This window comes from Heliconius melpomene, chromosome 11 (genome assembly GCF_056956725.1).
Source record: "Heliconius melpomene rosina isolate 202511_hmr_F chromosome 11, ASM5695672v1, whole genome shotgun sequence".
Classification (NCBI taxonomy): domain Eukaryota; kingdom Metazoa; phylum Arthropoda; class Insecta; order Lepidoptera; family Nymphalidae; genus Heliconius; species Heliconius melpomene.
The window spans coordinates 3,668,255-3,694,192 of NC_140399.1; the positions used below are offsets into that span (position 1 = coordinate 3,668,255).

Genomic DNA, 25,938 nt, shown 5'->3' on the forward strand with positions numbered 1-25,938 from the left:
TTTCCTCTGCGTACGCTGCTACGTGATACACTGTGAAGACATAATATCACTTTTTTTGTGCAAAAACAGAAATACGATTAAATAAGATTTATATTACATTTTTAAATAGATTAATGACGAAATAGTTACATAGGTGTTGTTAATTAAATAAATAATATAAATATCACACAAAAATTATACTGCTTTTATTATTAAAATTCAGATTACAGTCTCACACACTTTTCAGGTAATGTTTAAATTAACATTGTGTGTTTTAAATAAAATGGCTTTTACCTACATATATGACAAAGTAAATATTATTTATTGATATTATGAATAAAATTGCAGCAACAATATATATTTAATAGTACATTTTATAAAAAATACTTAAATATTTGAATATTACCAAAATAAACAAACCGTTTTTGCTCCATACATTTGATTGTCAATAGACGCAGACGACTGCATTCAAGATGGCGCTCGATCAATGGTTGCCATGGCAACGCGTCGGGACTGCTCAGCTGTCATGAAAGTACTGAAACCATAACACAAGCGTAGGCAGCGTACAGACTGAATTTATAGATATTTACGATTCAAAGAAATAATTGACCTTAGATATTACCGTCTAATGGTATGAATTTCGTATATAAATCTAGATTTATTATGCATAATTCTGAAACTCTTACATTCAGTATTAAAATCTCTATTTTTTTTACTTCATGCTGTATGCACCCATACACCACCACCATATAGCAGAGTAGGTAGAGGAAATCTAGTGTTAAGACACTCCGTTACTCACTTTCCGCCGTATTTTCAAGGCATTGAATGTTGAGCAGTGGAACTTAACGTCGAAATCTATATCACATTACATATTTATTTATAAAAACTCTCAGTACGTCAGTTTTTAGGGAAAATCTACCACTGAAAGAAAATGTTTGTGTTTTCCCTTACGTCTTTTTCCTGAAACGAAAGGGACAGAGACTCAATTGAATGTATAAATAGCATGTGAGAATGAGACAAAAAACGGAAGATTAAGTTTAACTCGGGCTCAGACAGATTTTAATAATATTTCAAGAAGTTTAATCAATTGCTTTTGTTATCTCTGAGAGTGGAATAACTTAGTCTATTGTTGAATTACTCTTAATTATTCCATTGTCGGTTTCACACTTTGATTTTGAATAAAAAATTAAAAGATTTAGACAAAATATTAACTTAATTAATTAACACGACGGTTGTGAGTTCGATTCCCACTCGGAGTAATGAAAATTTATAACTTCATTTCCTCGCTTTGGTTATAAGTTAAAGCGCAGCGTCCCGCCACTCAACACGTAATGCCTCAAGACTTTGTCGGAAAAAGGGGACCGGAACGTCTTAATGGCTACACTAGGTTCCCAGGTTTGTTCCCCCCGCTTACCTTGCTATATGAAGTTAAAAATAATTATTATTTAAATAGTTCCCGCGAGTGGGGATCGAATCCACAACTAACATGTTAACAGTCAGGCACAGTATCACAGCGCCACGAAGACATTATTTAACTTAACATGTTTCAATGTAAGTTGATATATTTTTTTATTGCTATAATAAGTAAGAAAATGTATGTATGTATGTATATACAAGGAATATAAGACTGCGTCAAAATGACGTAAACACATGCTTCACGTTTGATTGATTCTAATACCAATATCATTTTATATTTGTTATTCAATAAAAGTAATGTTGGCACAGCTTCCAAATATGGTCCGGAATATTGACGACGGATAAACTTATGTGATATAGCAATGTCGTAGGAAAGATATTTGAATGTATTAAAATAAATATACGAATAATGTATTTAATATGAGACATTTTTTTAATGAAGGCAGAGAAAATTTAGTAGCACATCTCTTTGTTCTCCTTTTATATTTCAAATAGGATTCTAACCAATAACCCACTTTTAAAATTTGAACAGTAGATACTAAGTTATACTTACATAATTATGTATTAATTACTAAATATGGATGAAAATTATAACTGCTATCAAATATTTCATATAGAAATAAGTATTTAACCTAGAATGTATCAGCATTATACGTGTAAACTCATTTTGCAAGAGTTAGCGTTAACGTAAAACAGTATATTATATATTTTTCTTAATCTTGGTTTATTACAAAATATTATTTTCAATCGACCGTCTAAGATTGAGTCGACTCTACAGAAATTACTGATTCGTTCCATAGCCAGCACACCTATAATATACTATTGTTTTACATAATGTAGCCTTTTATAATGATAATAGCGTAATAAGAAATGTAAATTGTGAAAAGGGAAATCTAAACTGAATATACTTAGAGGAGCAACGTTAAAAGCTCAAAATGGTTCCATTATTTCTAAATATATAAGTAAATTTACACAAGGTTCCTGTATTATAATATATAATGAGGAAGATGTCTTCGCTATAATGTCTTGTCTAGTTGAGATGTGCCTGATTAACGAACTATAGTTATAGAGTCAGTCTTCTTAGTTAAATGAATATAGGTATGTAATATACATGTAAATGTTCTGTGGTCTGTTTAGCTAAAATACACCATTTTCTTATCTTTCTCTCTCTCTCTCTGTATTCTGCAGAGTGTGATATGTGTGAAAACGCCACGGAAGTTATTTTCGCTCTATATATTTCATGAAACTTAAATTGAATGTATCCCGTACAATTTGCAAAATATTTTACTCTTACAATTATTATATCTCTACTATATATTACTTAAGCATATTTATGTAAAAAAACGACAGTAAAAGCCACATCTATTAACCATCGGACATTGCCGTTTCCCAATTTGGCGTGAGGCGGCAGACATGCGCGCGCGCCTATTTATACGCACCCGCGCTGCTCTATCCCGTACTATAATTATAGACCAGAAACTTACGGACTACGTACCTAGTATATGATCGTTAGTCATTGCTTACGTTTATGTGAAATTATTGTGAAATTTACTTATATTAGTATAGCATAATAAAGTATAAATTCAAAATATATGTAACAACTAGCAACAAGCACACAGCAGGGTAGGCAGAGGAAACCTAGTCTTAACACTAGATTGAACGGAGTGCCGTTCCCTACTTTCTGCCGAATTCTGGTGTTAAGTGGCAGAACTCAACGCCGCGCTTTGCCTCTACATCAGAGCGATATATGTAAAATACTTTTTGTTTTTTTTTTTCGTGTGTATAAGACTCCTTATAGTAAAACACTAATAAGTTAAAAAAATATATAATATATAACAAACTGCGCAAAACATTATTTTTAGTAAAATCACAGTAGCCAATTCCAATTTAATTGGTACTCCCAGTATATAGTAAAATGTTAGTTTTCAACATTTAATTTCTTTCCTGAAAGTTTTTTTAACAATTGAGCCATGCAGTTTGAAATTGGCTAAAATTGTTTCCATTATTCTTTTATATGATAAAATAATTATTTTTTGCAAGAGATGATGATGAAGGCATTACCACCTTACTGTATCATTGCTAAGCAGCCGCAAAAAAAAATGTTATAATTTATATTTAGATATAGGCAAAAGGAAGCTTCACGCTTTATCCTGCATGTAATAGAGTAGGCAGAAGGAGCTTAGTGTTAATACACTCCGCTCCCCATTTTTTACCGAACGACTGGCCGCGATAGATAGAAAGTATAGCTAATTTCTATCTAAATAATTCGGATAACGCAATATATTAGAAAAATAACATAGTATAGGCTATATTATTTAAGATTAGATTTGGACACATAACCATAAAGTTGATAGTTTATCGACTCTCTTCACATTGGGGTCTTTGGTAGCAGGATTGACAGTACTATAAAACATCCTATATTACTAACTATTCTTAGCTCCAATGGCCTTCCGCTGAGACAATACAAATATGATTTTACAAACGTTTTCGTTTATATCTGCACATATTTAAACAGAAGGTCGAATTCGTCACATTTTTTATGTATATTATGTATGTTATATGTATTACATTTTCGTCCTTCAATATTTAACATAAATTATTTTTTAACAAAAAGAAAAACCGACTTCTAACAACAAACTGAAAAGTGAAAAATAATTATACAAAGATTTTATAATTTTGAAGTCGGGAGTGGGAAGCTTCACCTTTCAAATAAAAAAAATTCAAAATCGAATCACCCAGTCAAAAGTTATGAAAAAAAAAATTAAGTCGAATTGATAACCTCCTTTTCTTACAGAAGTCAGTTAAAAAATGACGTATTGTTTTTAGCACAAACTTACTACAAAATTCATAGTTTTTTATAACTAGTAGTTTTATTTTTTTAGTAGTAGTTTTAGTTTAGTTTACTAGTAGTTTTAGTTTTATTTTTAAACAATTTTAATCCCTACTTTTTTTTATGGGGAATGGAAGTGTCTTAACACTAGGTTCCCACGTTCCCTCTACCTACCCTGCCATGTGCGAGATAAAACGTGAAGCTAAAAACAACGATATATAAAGTGCGTATAGCTTAAATACAGCAATTAAGTAAATCGTGATTCACTATAATTAGTTTCAACAGAGAAGAGTGATTACTACTTTCGAATCCAATCTGGGTAATTTTCAACCCCGACTTCGATAATGTAGTGACAACAGATATTTAATCGTTAATTACTTCATTCATGTTTACAATCTCCTTTTAATAGTCAACATTGTAATGATCGAATTGTAAATACAGAAAAAAAAATTAAATACTGTTTTTGTTAATACAAATACAGAATTGTGGCTGTAACGCGACGGTTACGGGTTCGATCCCCTCGTGGGAATGAATTATTATTTATTAATATTGTCTTTGCCTCGCTCTGGCACTAAAAAAGACAAAAGCCCTGCGTTGAGTTCTGCCACGCAATGCGTCAAAGAATTTGCCGGAAAATAGAGAACGGAGTGTCTTAACAATAGATTCCTCTACCTACCCCACTATGCGTAAATGTGGGATACAGCGTGAAGCGTCATTTTTGTATTAGTTTACCTTTACGAATATTATATAAGAAATCTAATTATGTTTAAATAAAATTATGCTTTTTTGTATAATATATTAAACTAAATATAAATAACATTTTAAAAATACTTTTAAAGAAAAACAATTTAAGCAAATGCAGAATAAAAATTAAAGTGCAAGCGTGCCCTGCGCTGAACTCTCACTGCAGTAAACTCCAATATTTAAGCAACAACTGTTGAACTACAAACATTTGAAAGGAAAATATTTTAGTACTCAGGTTTATTACTCGCTTCGCACGTGTCATGTTTAACAAATATTCAATAAATACGAGTATGTTTATGTATAAAACAAATAAGAAGACAAGTCGTGATACAACAAGCGTGCAAGCTATAAGCTCGACCGGTTGTCGGTTCGATTCCCACTCGAGGGAATGAAATATTTAATACTAGCGGACGCGCGCAGCTTCGCTTGCGTATTTAAGGGTGAATTCTAATAAACCATGAAACATGTGTTCAATGAAATATTTTTAAGAGTCGAAATTTAAAATTTTGTGTAAATCGGTGGCGATTTATAGATTTTTCCATACAAACTTTCAACCCCTTATTTGCACCCTTAGGGGGTGAATTCTAGAAAACCATGAAACACATGTTCAATTAAATACTTTTAAGAGTCTGAATTTCAAATTTTATAAGAATCGGTGCCGATTTAATTTTTTTTCCATACAAACTTTCAACCCCTATTTCACCCCTTTCGGATTAAAATTTTTCAAAGTCCCTTCTTAGTGGATGTCCAGATTACAAAAGTAAACATTTATACAAATTCCACGTTTTTACGCACAGTGGTTACGGCTGTGCGTGCGTCTTACCTCAGTCAGTGAGGACAAGTCCTTTTATATACTCGTATATAGATAATCATACATTATTGCATGTCTTTAGTTTTAAGATAGTACAAAATAGTTATTGAAATGCTCTGTTAGTTTTATACCAAAGTGTATTCGAGAACAAGCAATCTTATTGTAATTATTACAAGAACAAAAATATATAATTTCTTACGTTTTTAATATAATTATAATAAAAATTTAAAATAAGCTTAGCCAATATGAAAAATATAAGAGGACAACCCTCTATTATGATGCTCTTGTTTCATTTAAGCTTTAAGTTCATCTTAACTTCGTCACCAGTTCAGTACTTTTTGAGATTTTGAAGTTTGAAGATTATTCTAAGTTGTTTAACATAATTTTAGATAACACGAGCTTATTTAGGAAATTTAAAATGGCTAAACTGTAAATTGTAATATATATTGCAATATAATTTGAATTATTTTATATTATCATATTAAATAGTCGCTTGACTAATAATTGCGTTTAGTACATTTAACGCGTGCGCGAAAGCTGTGGTTTTATTTCAACTCTATAGTAAATTCATCTATTTATTTTTTTTTATTCTCTACATCACTTGGCAATATGAAATGTCTCCTTTTACCTTCGTAGCTAGTGGCTAGTGGCTAGCTTCGATACGTGGTAAAAATTATAAATTAAACAACAAAAAAACTATCAAATAAATAATTATTAATAGATGATATTAGATATTATAGCATTATAAAAATAAAAAAAAAATGTCAAAAAAAGCCATAGCTGCCAACAATACAGCTTACAACTTGATGAAAATATTAATTTAAATGTAAATGAGGGGACAAAGATTAAATGACTACCCAAAAACCAGAGGACCGTTTGAAATTGGCAATCATAATGAATTAATCAATCAAATGGCCAATTCAAGGAGTGATGGAACGTATTAACTTGTTGTGATGCGTAGGCGACGTCCATTATTTATAGGACACGTCCACCGGCTCAGGTCTGGTGCTATAATTTATATATATTTTTGTTTTTTTTTTTAATCTGTTTTCCGCCCACAGCATAGGCATAGGCAGAGGGAACCTAGTTGTAAGACACTCCGTTCTCCATTTTACGCCGAATTTTGGAGGCATTGCGTGCAAGAATTCGGCGGAAAGTGGATGACGGAGTGTATTCACACTAGGTTCCCTCTGTCTACTCTATTATTTTATTATTTATTTTATTTATGAGTAAATACAATTTAATACAAATTTACCTAACTCTATCAACATAGAGTTAATTTTACGTATTAATTGTCATTTGTCAATTACGATAAGCCCAAGAGGTATTATTTATATTGTGAAAGAGCCAGCCTCAGTTTTGTTTGTAGAAATCATTTAATTACATACAAATTTGTATATGGTATAAATTCTAGTTTGCGTTCTGGTTATATAAACTATAAGACGATATTATGTACGTTTGATTTATAATATAAAGATATAAAATAACACAAATTTTAATTATATGTAAATTACGATAATAATGGTAATATTTTTAGTCTGATAATTAAAATTGTAGCATATACTCATAATATCCTTCTTTTTTAGTAAACTGTATATACAAAAGAATGAAATAAGAAATGAGGTCCAAGAAGGCCGTCTAATCAATAGTAAGTCAGCTAAGATTGCGGCATCTTAAAACTTATCTTCAAGGCTGTCGCCAAGGTCTAAATATTTAAGAAAATTAGATGAAAAAAATCTAGACATTATCTAGATATTATCAAGATTTTATAATAATGTCATTTTGCTATTACCTATACTTTTTCTAGCTTTACTGTAGGTATACGCCGCACATGGCAAGGTAGGCAGAGGGAACCTGGGATCCTAGTGTTAAGACGCTCTGTTCTCATTGAGGCACTTTCGTTCCCCGTTTTCCACCAAAAACGCGTGGCGGAAGTCCGATGAGTCCATTACCAGATCGAGGAAATGAAAATATTAAATATTTTTTATTGTGTGAATGGGAATCGAACTTCCATTCGCCGCATTTACAGTGGCACGCTTGTGTTCCTACGCCATGATGGCCTCAATTATTCGTTTGCTATTATTCGTTTTTTTTTACAGAGACGGGCATTATATAGGAAATGACAAGAAAATTCCTATAGATAGGTTGTATATACTGAACGCTATCTAGAGCTAAAAATTTAGATTCATACGAGAACATCTACTTGCTAGTTTTTTCTTTTTTATTTTAAACTTAACCTACTTCACAGACATGAGTGGATGGTGGTCCCGAACGACATACTTCGATCGTCTATTTTCCTATATAGTTACACCATACAGCCTATATACTTTAGTTTTATAATTATATGACATAGACAGGCAGACAATTTAGCTTCCACTCGAGAAAATAAAATATTTCATATTGTCGCTTTGTTAACAAGACATAGCGCAGCGTTAATATCCGCTGCTCAGCACCAGAATTCGTCGGAAAGTGGGGAACGGAGTATCCTAAAACTAGGTTCCCTCATCCCACCCTACTATATGCGGGAAACAGCAAACTATAATATATATATAGAAAACGAGGCATATTCGGTTTAAATTCGATATGTAAGTTTGCGAAGCGAATGAACAGATCGGCTCAGCAATCCCACGCAACAGTAGTTCTCAAATAGATTATCTAGTGTAGGCTTACTGATTGGGAAGTATTAATATGTTTTCAATCGTTGATATTTACAAATATTCACAAATATTTTAGTTTACATAAAAATAAAGATAGAGCTTCACAGGTATAGATACTCGCTTGTCATTTCTCCGCTGGGGAACACATCTCGATAAGCAACATCTCAAATTATGCCAGATAGTGGAGAGCAGAGAGTTTTGACAGTAGGTTCTCTCTGCCTAACCTTTTGTATATACAAAATAAAGTGTGAATCATATTTCTATAAAATACGAAACTATTTTTTTTTGTAAAAGGCGACGGAACATAGCATTTTAAGAACAATTTGTATAATAACACCTCAATTTTTCTCTGTTGGTTGTAAGGCTCAAGGACTGTAAGCTGTAAGCCTGAATAAAATTCCGAGGAAAAGTTTGTGTTAACTAAAATAAATTAAAGGAGCAGTCTTAGCTCTTAGCAGTGTTTAAGTATTATATTTTAAGGATTTCCTCGAGACCCCAATTATTATCATTTGGGTCATCAAATTATAGTCCAAAAAAGTATTTTAGTATAAGATTGTCTTTCTTTCTGTTTTTTCTTACCAACTTCACACTGTATTCAGCATGTAACAGAGGGAGAGGAAACTAGTGCAAAGGCACTCCGCTTCCCACTTTCCGCCGAATTCTGGAGGCATTGCGTGTTGAGTGGCGGAACCCAATGCCGCGCTTTGCCTCGACATCAGAGCGAAGAATGAAAATTTCATTGCTCCAAGTTTCGGGAATCGAACTTGGGCCACGACTGGCCTGGAACGTATTCTTATTTTTATTTAAGCCCAAAACATGCAGTATATAGGTTTATACAGATTTTATTATCAACTTTACAACACTTTAACGAATATCGATATTTATAACTAGCATCTTGACGTACTTATCTAGAATTATAGGCCAAGGAGAATTCCAAAAATAATAAAATGGTATGTACCAATATGAGGTTAAGAATTACCGCGACTAAGACCGGATTCGCTAAGAAAAACAAATAACTCTATATTAAGGTCCTTGCGAAACTTAAATGTAAAAAATGTAGAAAAATAATCAGGTTTTTTTATCACGATATATCCGAATTTTGAAGCATTGAGAACGCTCTTTGCGTTGTTATCCGAGCGAAGAAATTACAATATTAACAAATAATAATTAATTCCCCCGATTAGGGATTGAATTCACAACCGTCGCGTTTATGTTCCAACTTTTAAGCCACTGCACAACGACGGCCTTGATATAAACCTATTATTAAGGTAAATTGTTAAAATATTTTCATAACATATTATGGTAGTAACAACCACCGTGAGAATAAAATTTAACCTTATATATAATTTGCGACTCGACTTGTTTTTTTTGTTACCCTAAAATAATTATATCAAAGATGACGAAGTTAATCTTAAAATATCATAAAATAAGTGCTTTTTTACATATAATAATCAAATGTTCTTTATTTTAATCGTTTATTTGAAATATTTTGAATTTACTTTATTTTGAAAACAAATAAAGTGTTGCAATGTTTTATATATTTTTATTGACATTCACGTTGTATCACGCATATTGCAGAGTAGACACGGAGAACATAATGTTAAAACACTTCGTTTACCACTTTCCGCCGAATTTTTGAGTGGCGCAAACAAATTTTATAATAATTTGAGAAATATGACATCGAATGACATGACATAAATGGGTGTAAACATTTAGGCAATATTTTGATGAGACTTCTCTCTCTCCGTTGAAATGCACAACAGGGTCACAGACCGACAAGACTAGTGTTGTGCTCGAGTGGGAACCACTCAGCTAAATTCAGCAGACTGCAGCTGCGGCCAGAAATAGCGGATACTGCAGTCGATAACAGCACTATACTAAATTATATATGGCCGCCAGTCGTCGCGTAGAGGCATACAGTGTGACTGTAAAACTGGTTGGGGGTTCGATCCCCACTCGATGAAATGTAATATTTATTTAAATGTATATTTTCATTTCCACGTCAAAGGCCGGCAACGCACCTGTAGCTCCTCCGGTGCTGCACGGGGTCGTGGGCGGCGGTGACCACCATCAGGTGACCCGAACGCTCGTTTGCCTTGTCCTTTTTCCATAAAAAAAAAATCTTCGCTCTGGTGTCGAAGCAAAGTCCGGTGTTGACTTCTGCCACCCAGCACGCAATGCCTTCAGAATTCGGCGGAAAGTGAGGAACTGAGTGTTAACACTAGGTTCCTTTTGCCTACCCTGCTGTGTGCGGGATACAGCGTGAAGTTGATTTATTTGATTTTTATTTTACTTGATTATAATTACATTTTTATAAAAATGAATATAAAGATTTGATGGAACTCGTTCCGGGGTACATGTGAATCTCTAAATAGTAAAGCTTTAATAATTTATCACTTCTCTTATTTGTCATACTGTCTATTAATTTAGAGGCAAATATTGGTTGATGGAATTTAGGACAAACATATTTTAGCTGCTTAGGTCCTTGAGAAACCTTATCAATAAGAGAAAACCTTTGTTCGATTTCCACATCTAAAGTTAACAGTTCCAAAAAAAAAAAGAAAAATAAGCTTTTTTTTGTTGTCCTCCGTACTTACTGCCTTATAAATATTTTCTCAATCGATACATTGATTAATAGCTATAAATACAAGTGTAAACTATGAAATCAGACGTGCGAATTCACACCAAGCACTAATTCATTTTCAAATGAGATCGCGTCTGACCACGCCGCCGACGATGTTATTTATGTTGTTATATTTCGGTCTGTCTGTTTATAAATATGTAAAATAGCGTTCTGGACAAGTTATTGTTATTTTATATATTAAATAAGCTTGGATTATAATATATTTGTGTAAAATATTAGATATTGTTTTTTACGTACTCGTAACATTAAAGTTTGTTTTAAAAATATTTTTCTTAAATTCTACATGTCCCACATTTCTCTTTATGTGAAGAAAATAGGAAACTTTTTCGCTTTACGCTGATTCCACATAACAGAATAGGCAGAGGGAACCTGGGAACCTAGGGTTAAGATTTTGCTGTACCCCACGTTTCGTCGAATCCTGGAGGTATTTCGAGTTGAGTCAACGTTGCGTTTTATCTTATTACCAGAGCGAAGGAAATGGAATTATTTAATATTCTCCTAGCTCTAGTGAGAATCGAACCCAAAACCTGTCGCGTTTACTCAGGGGTGTGCCACTGTGACTGACTGTGTTTCTTGTAGACCAAAAATGATATTTATTGAAAAAATATGAACACACTCTTGGATGTTTGAATCCACTAACATCATATCCTAAAAACAACTGTAAAACGACGTAAAAATTTTAAAGTCAGAATTGAAATACCAAATTTCTACCTTTGATATAAAGTTTCATACAAACGAACGAAATGTAGGCCAGCCAGTAGCAACTAACTCCGCGAATAATCTTATTACGCTAGCTCCATTCGTTGACTCAAAATATTAACTATAACTAGAGTTGATTGAGACGTGGGTGTTGCCAAGAACGATCCACCGTGTTTCAGTAAGTATTAAACTAGCAGGAGCATTAAATAGAATTATCAAATAAATCGAGAAGCCTTCAGAGCCAGTCGTGATGCAGAGGCACTAGGTTGTGGATTCGATTCCCACTCGAAGAAATGAAATATTTCGTAATTTCATTTTTTAGCTCTGGGGTCATTCTGCCACACAACAATGCCTTCAGAATTCGGCGGAAAGTGGGGAACGGTAGTGTCTTAATAGGAATGGAGTGTCTTAACACTAGGTTTCCTAGTTTATGGCTATGTCCAGGATACTGTGTGAAGCTAAATGAAAAGAAATCAAACAAATACTGCTTTTGAGCGATTAATGGAAAGTTCAATAGTTTCAAATTTACTGGTAATTTTAAAAATAAATGTTACGTGATTTAAACGTCATGCATCTTAGTTAAGAAACCATTAACTCCTTTAACAAGATTTCATTCTAAAAATTAAATCTGTGATCTCACCGAAGGGTGAAATTGGTAGAGATTAATTTCGCGGTTGCTTAGAAAAAATATTCTTATACTAAGTAAGTTTCTAAAATTCTTCTTTCACGGTAGAAAGGATCCTAAAGACATGATTGTGAATATAAAGAAAATACTTTAAGTTATTCCAATAAATGTAGTCTATGATTTAACCTTATCTAACCTCAATAGCAGGGTTACCCTCGGACAAGGACAAGAACAAAGATTTTTCTATTCATTTTATTACGAATATTCTAAATTATTCCATAATCACTCTCCATATTCCATTAAAAGAATATCATGCTTTCTACAAAAAATTATCAATTACACATAATATTTAGATAAACTTAAATTAATTAAATGTTATGTAAAACTTGTAATATATTTTTATTTAAAGATTTGTTAAAAACTAAAATAATTAAATAGAAAAGCAAATTAATAAAAAAATATAACACTCATATTATAAGCATTAATTATCGCTTATTGTTTCTACAGAACAATTGAATTGAGTAAAACTTCTGGAATGTTTTACATACTTTATATGCTTAAAACTTTAAAAAAATAGACAGAAATAAACTGTAATTATAGTAAATATAAAGCTAAATTAAACTCAACGCCGCGCTTTTTCTATGATTTTTTTTTCTCGGTGTCGGGATCGGGTGTCGAGGCAAAGCGCGGCGTTAAGTTCTGCCACTCAACAGGCCTTTAGAATTCGGCAGAAAGTGGGAAACAGAGTCTCTTGACACTAGGTACCCTACTGTGTGTGGGATATAGCGTGAAAGTGATAAAAAAAATACTTATAATTACACCCCTGAGTAAACATAGAACCCACACTCATCACGTTTACAATCAGACTCCCATTTTTGTATATTCTTATTATAATATATTTAATATACTTACTCTTTTCCAGAACTACGCAGCATCCACACCTCCGAAGCCGTCGTCTGCGCCTGCGCATACAACTTTACAGCGCTCAGTGCGGGCTGCCGGTCCCTCCCGGGTGATACCTCGCTTCCACTTCCCCAAGGGAAGACCGCCGCCCGCCCACCAACAAGACCATGCGTTACACAAAGTTCAATCTGCGTTCGCGACCTTCCCCAACAGCCAGGTATGTTATTAATGTAGTAATTAATAGTTTAATTTAGTCTAGGTACTAAAGTTCATAGTGAATTTGACTTCTAAGCCAGAAATTCATCCATATATCGTAAATGGATAGGAAATACATAATAATAGACGTATATAGATTAGTCTTGCGGAGTTTAGTTCCGCCGCTCAACCTGCAATGCCTCGAGAATTCGATAGAAAGTGGAGAACGTAAAAGTTGATGAGAACGGAGTGTTTTAATAATAATTTTCCAGATTTACTCTACAACTATGCAATGTGTAAAAAAATAATAATTCTCTCTTGATTACTTATTATTTAATTTGTAGATGACGTTGAGGTTCACAATCTATCTATATATATAAAATCGAAAGGTCACTCACTCATCACGAAATCTTAGAAACTACAAGTGGTAGGAATCTCAAATTTTGCATAGGAGTTACTTATAGGACGTAGGTGCTCGCTAAGACGGGAATTTGCAATATTCGACTCCTAAGGGGATGAAATAGGGGTTAAAAGTTTGTATGGAAAAAAAATTAAATCGCCACCGATTTTTATAAGATTTGAAATTTAGACTCTTAAAAATATTTCATTGAACACGTGTTTCATGGTTTATTAGGATTCACCCCTTAGGGTGCAAATAAGCGGGCGAAGCTGCGCGCGTCCGCTAGTCTATATATATAAAATCGAAAGGTCACTCACTCATCACGAAATCTTAGAAACTACAAGTGGTAGGAATCTCAAATTTTGCATAGGAGTTACTTATAGGACGTAGGTGCTCGCTAAGACGGGAATTTGCAATATTCGACTCCTAAGGGGATGAAATAGGGGTTGAAAGTTTGTATGGAAAAAAAATTAAATCGCCACCGATTTTTATAAGATTTGAAATTTAGACTCTTAAAAATATTTCATTGAACACGTGTTTCATGGTTTATTAGGATTCACCCCTTAGGGTGCAAATAAGCGGGCGAAGCTGCGCGCGTCCGCTAGTATATATATAAAATCGAAAGGTCACTCACTCATCACGAAATCTCAGAAACTACATGTGCTAGAAATCTCAAATTTTGCATACGAGTTATTTATAGGACGTAGGTGCTCGCTAAGACGGGAATTTGTAATATTCGATTTCTAAAGGGTTGTTTTTGGGGTTGAAAGTTTGTAGGGGTTGAAACTTCGTTACTACAAATGCTAGGAGTCTCAAATTTTGCATAGACGTCGCTAGGACGTAGTCATGGAGACAGAAATTAATAATAATATAGTTCACGCGGGTGAAATCGCGAGCGGGCTGCTAGTATAGTATATATACCTACATATACTTTATAAAAAATGCCTTCAGCTTTAGAAACCACTAAAAAATAAAAAAAAACCGCCTTTGACTTTGAACCGTTTGTGTCTAGACAAATATAACGAGAATAATATAGATATATCTAAATCTGGACCCAGTCCAATTCTAGTTAATACCATCTTGAATTTCTAAATAGTAGATATAACATGGTGACAATTGTTTTATGTGCAGTATTATGATGTTGTCAATAAATCAACTCTATGTTGTCTCATGCCAATTTATATACTCGACTAAGTACTAAGATACAGTTTAAAAATATATCAGAATTATATTAAACTACTAGTGGACCCGAACGCGGCTACGCCCGCTTGAACTATACGAATATTTATTAAATATATTTCTGAAATTATTTTCAGTTTTCAATAGAGAGATGAGTTAAGCAAGTTCATTTTGGGTGACGTTTTCTAACAACAAACTTGGCAAATCGTTGCTTAGCAACGGTCGCATAGCGGTTGTTATTAAAATGGCGGAATAAATTGCATGTCAAATTAATAAGTATTTTAATATATTTGTATATATCGAAAATATTACAACAAATATGAGAAAAAAAAGTATCCTATCCCGAGACCCTCAAGTATCTCTATATGAGTATTTTATCACAATTAAATTAGCGGTTTGGCCCTGATTGCGTTAAATACATACAGACAGACTTACTTTCGAATTTATAATATAGTTATGGGATGTATTAGATTTATATCGCATACGAGAGAACGACTTTAAATATAAAACATTATCTTTTCTAGCCTAGTTTTTCTAGTCCACTTCCTTCAGTGGCGACTATAAACGCGACATGATGTGGGTTCTACTCCCCATTGGTAACGAAACAAAGTGCGGCGTTGAATTCCGCTACTCAATACACAAAGGGGAATGGTCGAATAACCGCCAAGTCTCTAAAATACGTTTTGTACCTTACCCGAAATAGGAGAATATAGGAGCACTGTGAAGATAATCTGTGACATTAAATGACGAATCTACAATAATTGATAGATGACTCTATTATATATTATTCTTGTTTCCTAAAAAGTCGGTTTAATATTATAATGGTATCGAATACTAATTTGCTTAACTGATATTAGGTACCTATTTCTATATAATATGGTTTAAAATATAATTGTAGCTTCTTGAATTTGAAAGACTAATGCGTCAGCCTTGGACAAAATCTTTGTTTAATATATTATAAAACAAATCGTTCGACCCTCATTTCTTTTTAATTCAAATCTCTTTCATAATAAATAATTCAAAATGATTATACAATTTCAATAATCATCATCAATATCATTATTATAAAGGAGATACGAGATTTGAACCCATAGCTTTGGAATATCTAAACAATCTACGCACCTTAAAGTATGACCGACACTAATTGGCAACTAATGACTTGGTAAATTTAAAGTTAAAAAGATGAAAGTTTTAACTTTACTGCAAGTCACTGTTATCGATTATACAACATCTCTAACAGTCTCAATAGAACGTCTAACGTTTTATTACTTTAGACAGAAGCTACGAGCAAATGGCGTGAATGTGTATAAATTAAGTAATAATTAAGAATAAATTATTTATTTTCCCTTTTGGTTTATTTCTTTTCATTTTATAGAAAATAAATGCCAGATATTAAATTAAATTAACTTAAGTATTTATACGAGTACAACAATCGAAGATATTTTGTATAAGAAGACATTTCTCAACTGTACAACTTATCTTGATTTCCTATCGTAATTTTCGAAATTGAAAGAAATATTTTATCTGTCTAATTAAAGCGACAATAAATCAATACTATATGTTATTTCAAGACATAATTTTGAAAGAAAATATCAAAAATATAATTATCTCAATGGAATATTCCTGTTAACCGCTTAGCAAAATAAATATATTTCAAAGAAATCCAAGAATCGGTCTCAGTTTCGAATTTCACACTTTCTACTTAACGTCGTTAACGTTTTTATCTTTTCTCTTATCTACAGCCCTACATTTGATCAATCAGGAATCTAAAAAGAAGAAAAAAAGCTTTTAACTTAAAGCTCAAACCGTATAGGCTCTGATTTTGATAATTAAATGTTTAAATTAATTCATTCTATTAACTCAACATTCCTCTTTTTATACAATTTTAAAGCATGAACACATTATGTACTTGAAACTAAAGGTTTTCTTTTCTTTCGTTTACCAAAAAACCACCGAGACCACTACTGTCAACGCCGTTCTATATAGAGATCCCGTTTCAAAGACCTCATATATGTATATAAGCGAGTTCTTGCATTTTGGCGTCCGTCCAACACGAGACATGCCGTTGCCTTGTTACTCCCGTTGCCGTCTATTCTGCTCGAGTGCGTCAAATGCACCTCGATAAACGGATATGAAGATATATTTGAACCATCCTTGCTAAGTTTAACTATTTGAGTTGAACCTTTGAGACTGGTGTCGACTGAGAATGTCGGGCTCTCGACTAAAGTGTCTAACAGCGAGGCCGTGTCTAAGATGTACAGTTTCATACTTTTTGTGTTCTTTTTACTTAAATCTTACATGTATTTAATAGACTTAAAGGCTTATATAGCAAATAGATAAATTGAATTGATTAATCATTTATCGTGCTTAAATATTTTAGTCCTGTAAAAGTTGATAAAGCTTGGTTTTTTTAAATAAACGTGTCTTTTTTTCTCATTGTCTCTTTTATCCAAAGGTAATACATAAATTGTAAAAATAACTTCCTAAAGTGAAAGTCACGCTAAGAAGAGATGTCTCAATAATGTCCATTTTAGGCGTTATTTTTCATTCTTATATTTATATAAAAAGTAGTTGACGAGAGTTTCTCTAATTAAGTAAATGTTAGGAGATATGTATGTACGAGTATATAGCGGCAGTAAAAATGTTTATCGCTCAAATATTTGTTGTCCTTGGATTCACATAGTAAGGCCCCAGATTAAGTAAATATAATATGTAGTTGTAATTATATAGTTATAAAAGTATTTTATATATACTAATAATAAAATCGTAACTGTTCGGTGTCTGTCCATAAAAAATGTATAAGAACAAGTGTTATTGGTGACATTAATTAACATAATAGAAGATAAAATATATATTTTTTATTAACTTTTGTCTTTCTGTCTTAACATTAGTGTATTAATAATAATTAAGTAACTCCAGTGGGTGAAGGTCCGACCCGGTAGCTACCTTTGGTAACGCGGCGTTCAGTTCCGCAACACCACACGCTACGTCCTTTAAAATTTACATGATCAATATTTAAGTAGATATAATAAAATATAAAAGATACAACTTATAGCACTAATCTCAGTGGGGAACCTTTGGCTCGAGATATTTCTCTTTTTTAAAACAATTCTTAGTTTTATTCTGCCTTCAGAATCGTAAAGCACCAGTGTACCATTTATTATATTCTGTCACATAATTTCTTTTATCTTTTATTTCTAAAATGAAAAGAAATTAAATAAAAATGAAAAAAAATTAAGTAGTTTCAATTATAATTGAAGCTATGAAGAATATTTCTTTTAAAACTAATTTAGCTCACAAACAAATAAGTTATATAAATAAAAAATAAACAAAATTTATTTTTTAGCTATGCACTATAAAATATAAAACCGCATTTTCACCGCAGCCAGTGCTGGTCAATTTCCGCAGCGTTTAAAATTGTAAAAGCTTATTGGTAACTATAGGTCTTTGTGTTTTTGACTTTTACATGAAATTCACGCTATGGATTTATTGAAAGATTGAAATTGCATAGTTTTTTTACCAATTAATATCGAAATTAGCTCTAACTACACATCATTCTATAAACTCTATACAATTTTTATAATATAATTTTTCTACCTTTTCTATCACAACGCAACAAGCTTTTATTATTTGTTTAAATATAGACGTTTTTTTAAAAAATGAAACGAATATTAGATTAACTAGAATATCTTTAAGTTAGTTCTTTAATTTTTTTTTAAAGATAAGAATAACACACAAAAGTTGATTCGACATTGAACGTAAGGGAAATGTACTTTATTACCCTTCCGAGAAAAGCAAAGTACTGAAATAACTTTAAGAAGTATGAGTAAAATGGCCATAAATACGATGATAAAAATATCATATATATTTTTTCGGTTTCATGCTCTATTCCACATGTAGAAGGGTAGGCAGAGGGAGCCCAAAGTTAAGACAGTCCCCTCCCCACTTTCCGTAGATTACGTTTTGTGTTGTGGAACACAACGCCGCGCTTTGCCTGTATACTATATTTTATATAGTAAGCAAGGCAGGCTTATTGTATACGTATAACTTAGGATATTCATAGTGTTATTCGTTATTTTCGTTTTTAACAACTCTTTTAAAATTAAATAATTGTAATATTTAATGATAACTAATTTACCTAACCTCATTTTCTATTCTGAATTCCATCTGAATACAATTATCAAATAAGGCGGAAAGTTTAATATCAAAAAAAAAAAATCTTGCCAAGAAATAAATTTTCGCGGGAACAGCAATCATAAAAACAGATTACAATGTTAAGCTTTTCTTACATCTTTTCAATGTTTCAGTCCTCAGAAATGCTGAAAATCACGCAGCCCATTTCCCTAGAAGGAAAACAAATGGAGGCCGTATTAGCGTTGTGATTTATTTTTTTTAATATAGGCACGCTTCACATCCAAAGTGATTTATGGGTTTGTGTATATAAAATTTTCCACACTATGAACATTTCCTCCTCCTGTTAGGTGCCTATATGTTTCATGCATTTCCACACCAATGAATTGAAAAAAAACTTTGTACTTATATTAGATTTACTTATAATATTATCCGTGTTTTATATAGATATCTGTATATTTGCTATTTTTAAACTATTTTTGAGGACAGTCGTGGCGTAGGGGTACAAAGTGTGCCTGTATATGCGATTGGTTGTAGGTTCCATCCCCACTCGAGGATGTTAAATATTTATTTACGTTTATATTTTCAATTCTTCGCTCTGGTGTCGGGGCAAAGCGCGGCGTTAAGTTCCGCCATTCAACATGCAATGCCTACAGAATTTGGCGGAAAGTGGGGAGCGAAATGTCTTAACACTAGGTTCCCTATGCCTACCCTGCTGTGTGCGTGCTAAAAATATATATGGAAATAAATATTTCATGGAGGATGGTCGCGTTTACAGTCACACGCTTGTACCACTGAGTCACGACTGCCTTAAAAGCATTATATTTTGTTAAATCTAAAATAAACATTAACATTAAATTTTTTATCTGTCCGTCATGGGACGTGGGACTGTTCTCACGGATATAATAATAATCCAAACAAGTAAACGACATCCTCGCACCATTGTGCCTCTTCCTCACGGACTTGTAGTTATTATGCATAGCAAGATTACCTCTTAACATTTATGATTGCTATTAAACTTATTTTTGTTTTTTTTTTCATTTATTTGAACATAAATATAAAATATACTAACATCACTCTATAACATTTGAAATTGGAATAAAATTATTTGAATTAAAATGCAAGTACCTAGTGCTTAATGTTAACTTAAAAAAAAAAAGATAAATAAAAAATATTTCATAATATTATCTGGGTGAGTGACATTTTAAATTATTTTGAATGAAGGGATAATAAAAGCGAGTAATAACATTATTCGTTTAATTACTAAAAAACTAAAATAAATTCATTATTTATTTTAAATTAACTGTCATATAATCTTATATATTATCTGTGCACTCCTTTGACATACCTATTTAGGTATCTAATAACAAGCAATTACGTATGTGTTGTTTGTTCATTTGTATCGTGTAACGCATGAGATACAATACCCTTGCAGAGGCATTCTCGCATGACCGACAACAATGAGACAAGATCAATAATACGCGTCCGTTTCATTAACTTTGCTATTAATTTTATAATATTAATGACGTAATATACAATGTATTCTTTTGTAATGTTTTTTTTGGTGTTTTTCCTTTATCCCGCATATGTTTTATGCAGTAAGCAGAGGGAATTTAGTGTTTGTGCACTCTGTTATCAGCTTTTGCTCGAATTGGGGATACTGCGTATTGAATGGCCGAACTCAACTGATTGATGAACGCGCTGATTTTTCGGCTAAAATATAAATAATATATCCCCTCGAGTTCATATCAAACCCATAACCATTACGTTCTCAGTTAGACAGTAGCCAACCGTGCCATAGCTTTTAATAAATTCCAAACAATGGCTATTGAATAAATGATTTATATCAAAATGTTGAATGTAGAATCTTCCAGAATTAACATTTCCAAATAATAGTCAGATAGTAAACACACAGCCAATACAATTATAACTTATTTAAGACTTAAACATGTATGAAAAGATCCATTTAAGACACAATGCTCTCTTTCTCGCTGTATCGGAGGGCGGCCTATCAAAACCACGCTTGGGCGAACCCACTCGCCGACTTCGTGACCTCATTCCTTATATTTAGGTCGATAACTCATGAATTTTAGTCAAAATAAATCCCGATAGAAACTCATTGGTTAAAGTTAACTAAATAAGCCATTTGGACGTGGACTCGTTTAGCTAATTCTATATGTGTATGAAAGCTCTGTTGTTTTAGATTATTTTTAAATAGTACCTACTAAAAAGACTACTATTTTAAAAATTCAGTAAATAAATAGCTAGCTCGTATTTTATTGTAGATTTTATATAAGATATAATAATAACTTTTAATTAATACGTTAAGGATATATTTACTGTATTATAAACATGAATAAATAAAGGAGTTGTGGGTTCATATTTAACTCAATATAAAAAACGTGTTTAAAAAAAGTAAGAAAAGTAAAAGTAGTCTGTCATACCAGAAATAATAATAAAATATCTCATTAGTCTATAAATACAGACAGACATATAATAAAATTATGTTTATATATATTTCTCACATTAAAAACCTTACAAAAACATAAATTAATATGTAATATTATATCCTAATGGTAATTCATCTAATGTCTGTCTGTACGTACATTCTATGCAACGATATATCTTATAACAACTTTCAACTCGTAGATTATCAGTTATGATCGATTAGATTAAAGTAATTGCGTGTTACATTAGGTTTAGAAAGTTATTCATTATAGCACACCCTGCCTCTAGGCCAGCTTAGGAGGTACATACATACTATTTTCATAATAATATTAACTAAATTGCCTATCAAATATTATAATATAGAATAAAAAAATCGACTTCACGCTGTATCCCGCACATTGCAGGGTAGGCAGAGGGAACCTAGTGTTAAGACACTCCATTCCCCACTTTCTGCCGAATACTGGAGGCTTTGCGTGTTGAGTGGCAGAACTCAACGCCGCGCTTTGCCTTGACACCGGAGCGAAGAAATGGAAATATAAACGTAAATAAATATTTCACTTCCTCGAGTGGGGATCGAACCGACAACCGTCGTTACAGTCACACCCTTGTGCCGCTGCGCCACGACGGCAATAGAAATTATAGGTATTTAATATTAAAAATATATATGAAAAACGATAAGGCTTAATTATATTCTCTTTGTAAAATAATAAATACAAAACATAATTAAATTATTGGTAACAAGTAAACTTTTCTCTAAAAGTCGCATTGCAGTCGATTTTTCAATTCCTTAAGAATTATATAAAGACCAACTATCTATTTACTTTTATTACTTTTACTTGATAGCGTTTGACATATTTTCAATTCAGTAGGTAATACGAGAAGTCTATAAGTCGCCTTGAGGCTTGAGTTTGAGAACTTGTACTTTCGACTTTCGTTACCGTAATAAAAACTTCCATTCATTTTTATTAATACTCACTTAATTCCATTTCATTATATTCACTTATAAACTTCAATTTGCCTGTAGTGTTAATGCTTAATATAAAATCGATACGAATATAGTTATTTAAAATCAATTAAAAGCTTTTCAAATCATTGAGTGAAGCTTAAATAATTGTTAGTTTAATAATTGATATAAACATTTATAATCAGAAAAACGAAAAAAACACTGTAAAGGTTCGTTTTGTCAGGTCTCATGAATGCCTATTGCTAAAAGCTACTACCCTGAAGCCGTCGTGATGAAGCAGCACATAATCTGACTGGAAACAAAGGTTGTGGGCTCCATTTCCACTCGGGGAAATGAATTATTTTAATTTTTTTCTGGTTCTGGTAGTAATTAGATTATTATTACTTCGGTACTACTTCCGTCGGTTTTCGAAATATTAGAGACGCGTGGGGCGTAGAAGGTGGGGAACGAAGAGGCTTAACAGTAAATTCCCTTTGCCTACCTTTATAGAAAAATCAAGAAAATATTTTACTAATAAATGCTCACCACACATAAAATTAATATTACAGAATGTACTTTCATAAATAGATACGTATTCAGCATACTCGTTAAAGATTTCTCTCCATATATTATGTAAAAGCAGCCTTTTCTAATCTAAACAAAGATTAGCTTTAAAATTTAAATCACCTCACGTAGGAATGCGAAACCCACGTATGAAACACTTGTCACCGTTACTACTGTTGAGTTAAACTTTAATACCTACGTATTTTGTATATAATTTTTGTAACTTTTTTATGTGCAATAAAGTATATTGTATTGTATTGTATTTTACTGGTAATAAACTAAATTGGAAACAAATTATTGAAAATAAATAAGAGGCCAGTTGTGGCGACTGTAAATAGAATAGGATGTGGGATCGATTTCCCTCTGAGGGAACGAAATATTTGACATTTTCCTGAATAGACCTAAGATAAACGTGAGTACCTAAACAAATGCTAAATATATATCTTTAAAAAAGTTGTACAAGGTCTACCTAAGTCTCAAAAGTAAACATTACATACGAGTATATGTTTATCTATGATATAATAAACGTATTACTATTGAATTGAAGCGATATAATTCAATCAATTAAATAGTTTCTATAATTCTATTCTATAAGTTGAATTGCGGAATTCAACACCGCGCTTTGCCTCGACTACATAGCGAAGAAATGAAAATATCAAATATGTAAAATCCTCGTTAGTCTTGTGCCCCTGCGCCACGAATGGCCTTGATTTTCCAATTATTGTAAAGTAAAAAATAAATCGAATTTCTATCACAGTAAAATATATCTCACTCAATACGTTAAGTAAAAAGGAACATTAGCAACACAACTAACGGAAGGTGGTGTTCACGTAAGAGTATGGAGGTCGCTTTTCTAATATCCGCCCTTGAGAATTGACTTGTCTTGCATTTGTCTGTCCCCCCCCCAGCCCCGGGGTGGGTGACCGCCAACTGGGTCATATCTATTTATAGCGAATGGGCTACTTTGACAGACCGATGCCTGTTACGCAAGCTGCGGAAACTAGACGGTATTCGAGTTAAGGAATTCCATCACAATTTTCAGTTATGAATGGTGAGAGGATAAGTCACATATTTATACCTTTTTACTCATATATGTAGGGTATATCGTGATTTTCGTATTATTTCAGTTGCTGGGTGGAAAATGAGGTACGTAATATGCCATCTTGATGATGATCTTCTTAATCCACCCATTTAGCGATACCAGCTAAGAAAACAGGACAAATATCTTCTAAATCTTATTCTAAAAAGTACCAGTGACACGTCAAGTTTTACAGATATTTGGTATATTAAATACTCACCATATATTATTTAAGCCTACATTATCGTAATCGTTTCTAGGAAAGTTTAATTAACTTAATACTTCCAATACATTTACATATAAATTAATCTTAAATCTTTATATTATGTTAGAATTTCATGATATTATTTTAAATAATAAGAATAAAACTCATAGCTATAACATGAATGGAGTCAGCTTCAGCTTCACGCTGTATCCCGCACACAGCGGGGTAGGCAGAGGGAACCTAGTGTTAGTTACTCCGTTCCCACCGACACATGAAGTCGGTTTAGTATATTTTATCATAAAATCTTAAAAGAACATTCCATTACCATAATTGTCTTTAACGTATAATGTAGCTAATGGTGTCTTAACAGGAAGTCGTCTTCAGCATCTTTGTCTAATATGGTATAGACTTGTCCTTATTAAGTATATTAGTACCTACAATTTGCATTTCTGTTTTATTTCTCATTCTATTAAAATTTCATATTAATTTTAATTTATTTTACACGTTGTATCCCTCACACCGCAGGGTAGGGCTGGATGGAACCCAGTGTTAGGACACTCCGTAGTTTGTTTTCCGCCGAGTTCTGAATTCATTGCGTAATTTCCGTTCATACAGGTAAAAAACCCAACAAACTCACATATATCTTCACAGCTCCCCTCAAAAAAACCCACCTTATTTTCCCAATGACAAAATATAAATAAACATAAAATAAACAGAGCGACAAGTCCATTTTTTATCTAGATAAGACAGTTTACAGCTCACGTGTCAGCGGCCTATATTCCGTAATAGAGGAAGTCGGACAGGCCACCCGCGGGACGCGCGTGACCACGTACGCTGGTAGTCCACACCTCGAATTGTATTGGTGTTGCCAGTAGGCATAAACGAAATTAGTGCTGATTTCCGATGTTTTTAAGGCTAGGATGATATAAAGATATGCTTTAATTGCAGTTTTTCCTGTATTAAAAAGAAATATCCGTTTTTTTTTTTCACTTCTACATTTTATGTAAGATGTGAAAATTGTATTATAGCTACGTATTTTCACTGAGAATCTGTTTTCAACAGGTTTAGAGCTTCCTTTTATGACTTTTAGGAATATTTATGAAACATGCATATTTTATTAGATATTTTGGAGAAAAAAAGTAACGTAAACGCTAATCGGCGAACGTTCTTAACGTCGTGTGACTGTAAACGCGACAGGTTGTGGATTCGAATCCCACTCCACGCAATTAAATATTTTAATTTCTTAACTCTGTCTTAACACTAAATTTATAAACAATATAATACATAAAGAATAATTTCTAATAAGTAATTAACATAAATTACTTAAATTCCCAGGTGCCGAGAGAAAGCTTCAAGCATATCGTGAAAGCGTGCGAATGTCCACTCTACTGGAAGATGCCATTGTTCCTGGCCACACAACAGAACCTCAATGCGGCAGTCGATGGTCACAAGTTCATTGATTTTTGGAGAGAGTAAGTTATATTTTG

At 32.6% G+C, this 25,938-nt stretch overlaps 1 protein-coding gene across 2 annotated transcripts in view; it reads left to right on the forward strand.

Moving 5' to 3' along the window:
- The window catches only part of LOC146534404 (serine/threonine-protein phosphatase 2A regulatory subunit B'' subunit delta-like), a 91,939-nt gene that overhangs the window by 52,953 nt on the left and 13,048 nt on the right, over positions 1–25,938 (forward strand). For both annotated transcript variants that reach the window (XM_085193331.1, XM_085193332.1), the window contains exons 2-3: positions 13,328–13,525; positions 25,787–25,923. In XM_085193331.1, the coding sequence (XP_085049457.1) occupies positions 13,328–13,525; positions 25,787–25,923 (335 nt within the window). The remainder of the gene's footprint in view (positions 1–13,327; positions 13,526–25,786; positions 25,924–25,938) is intronic.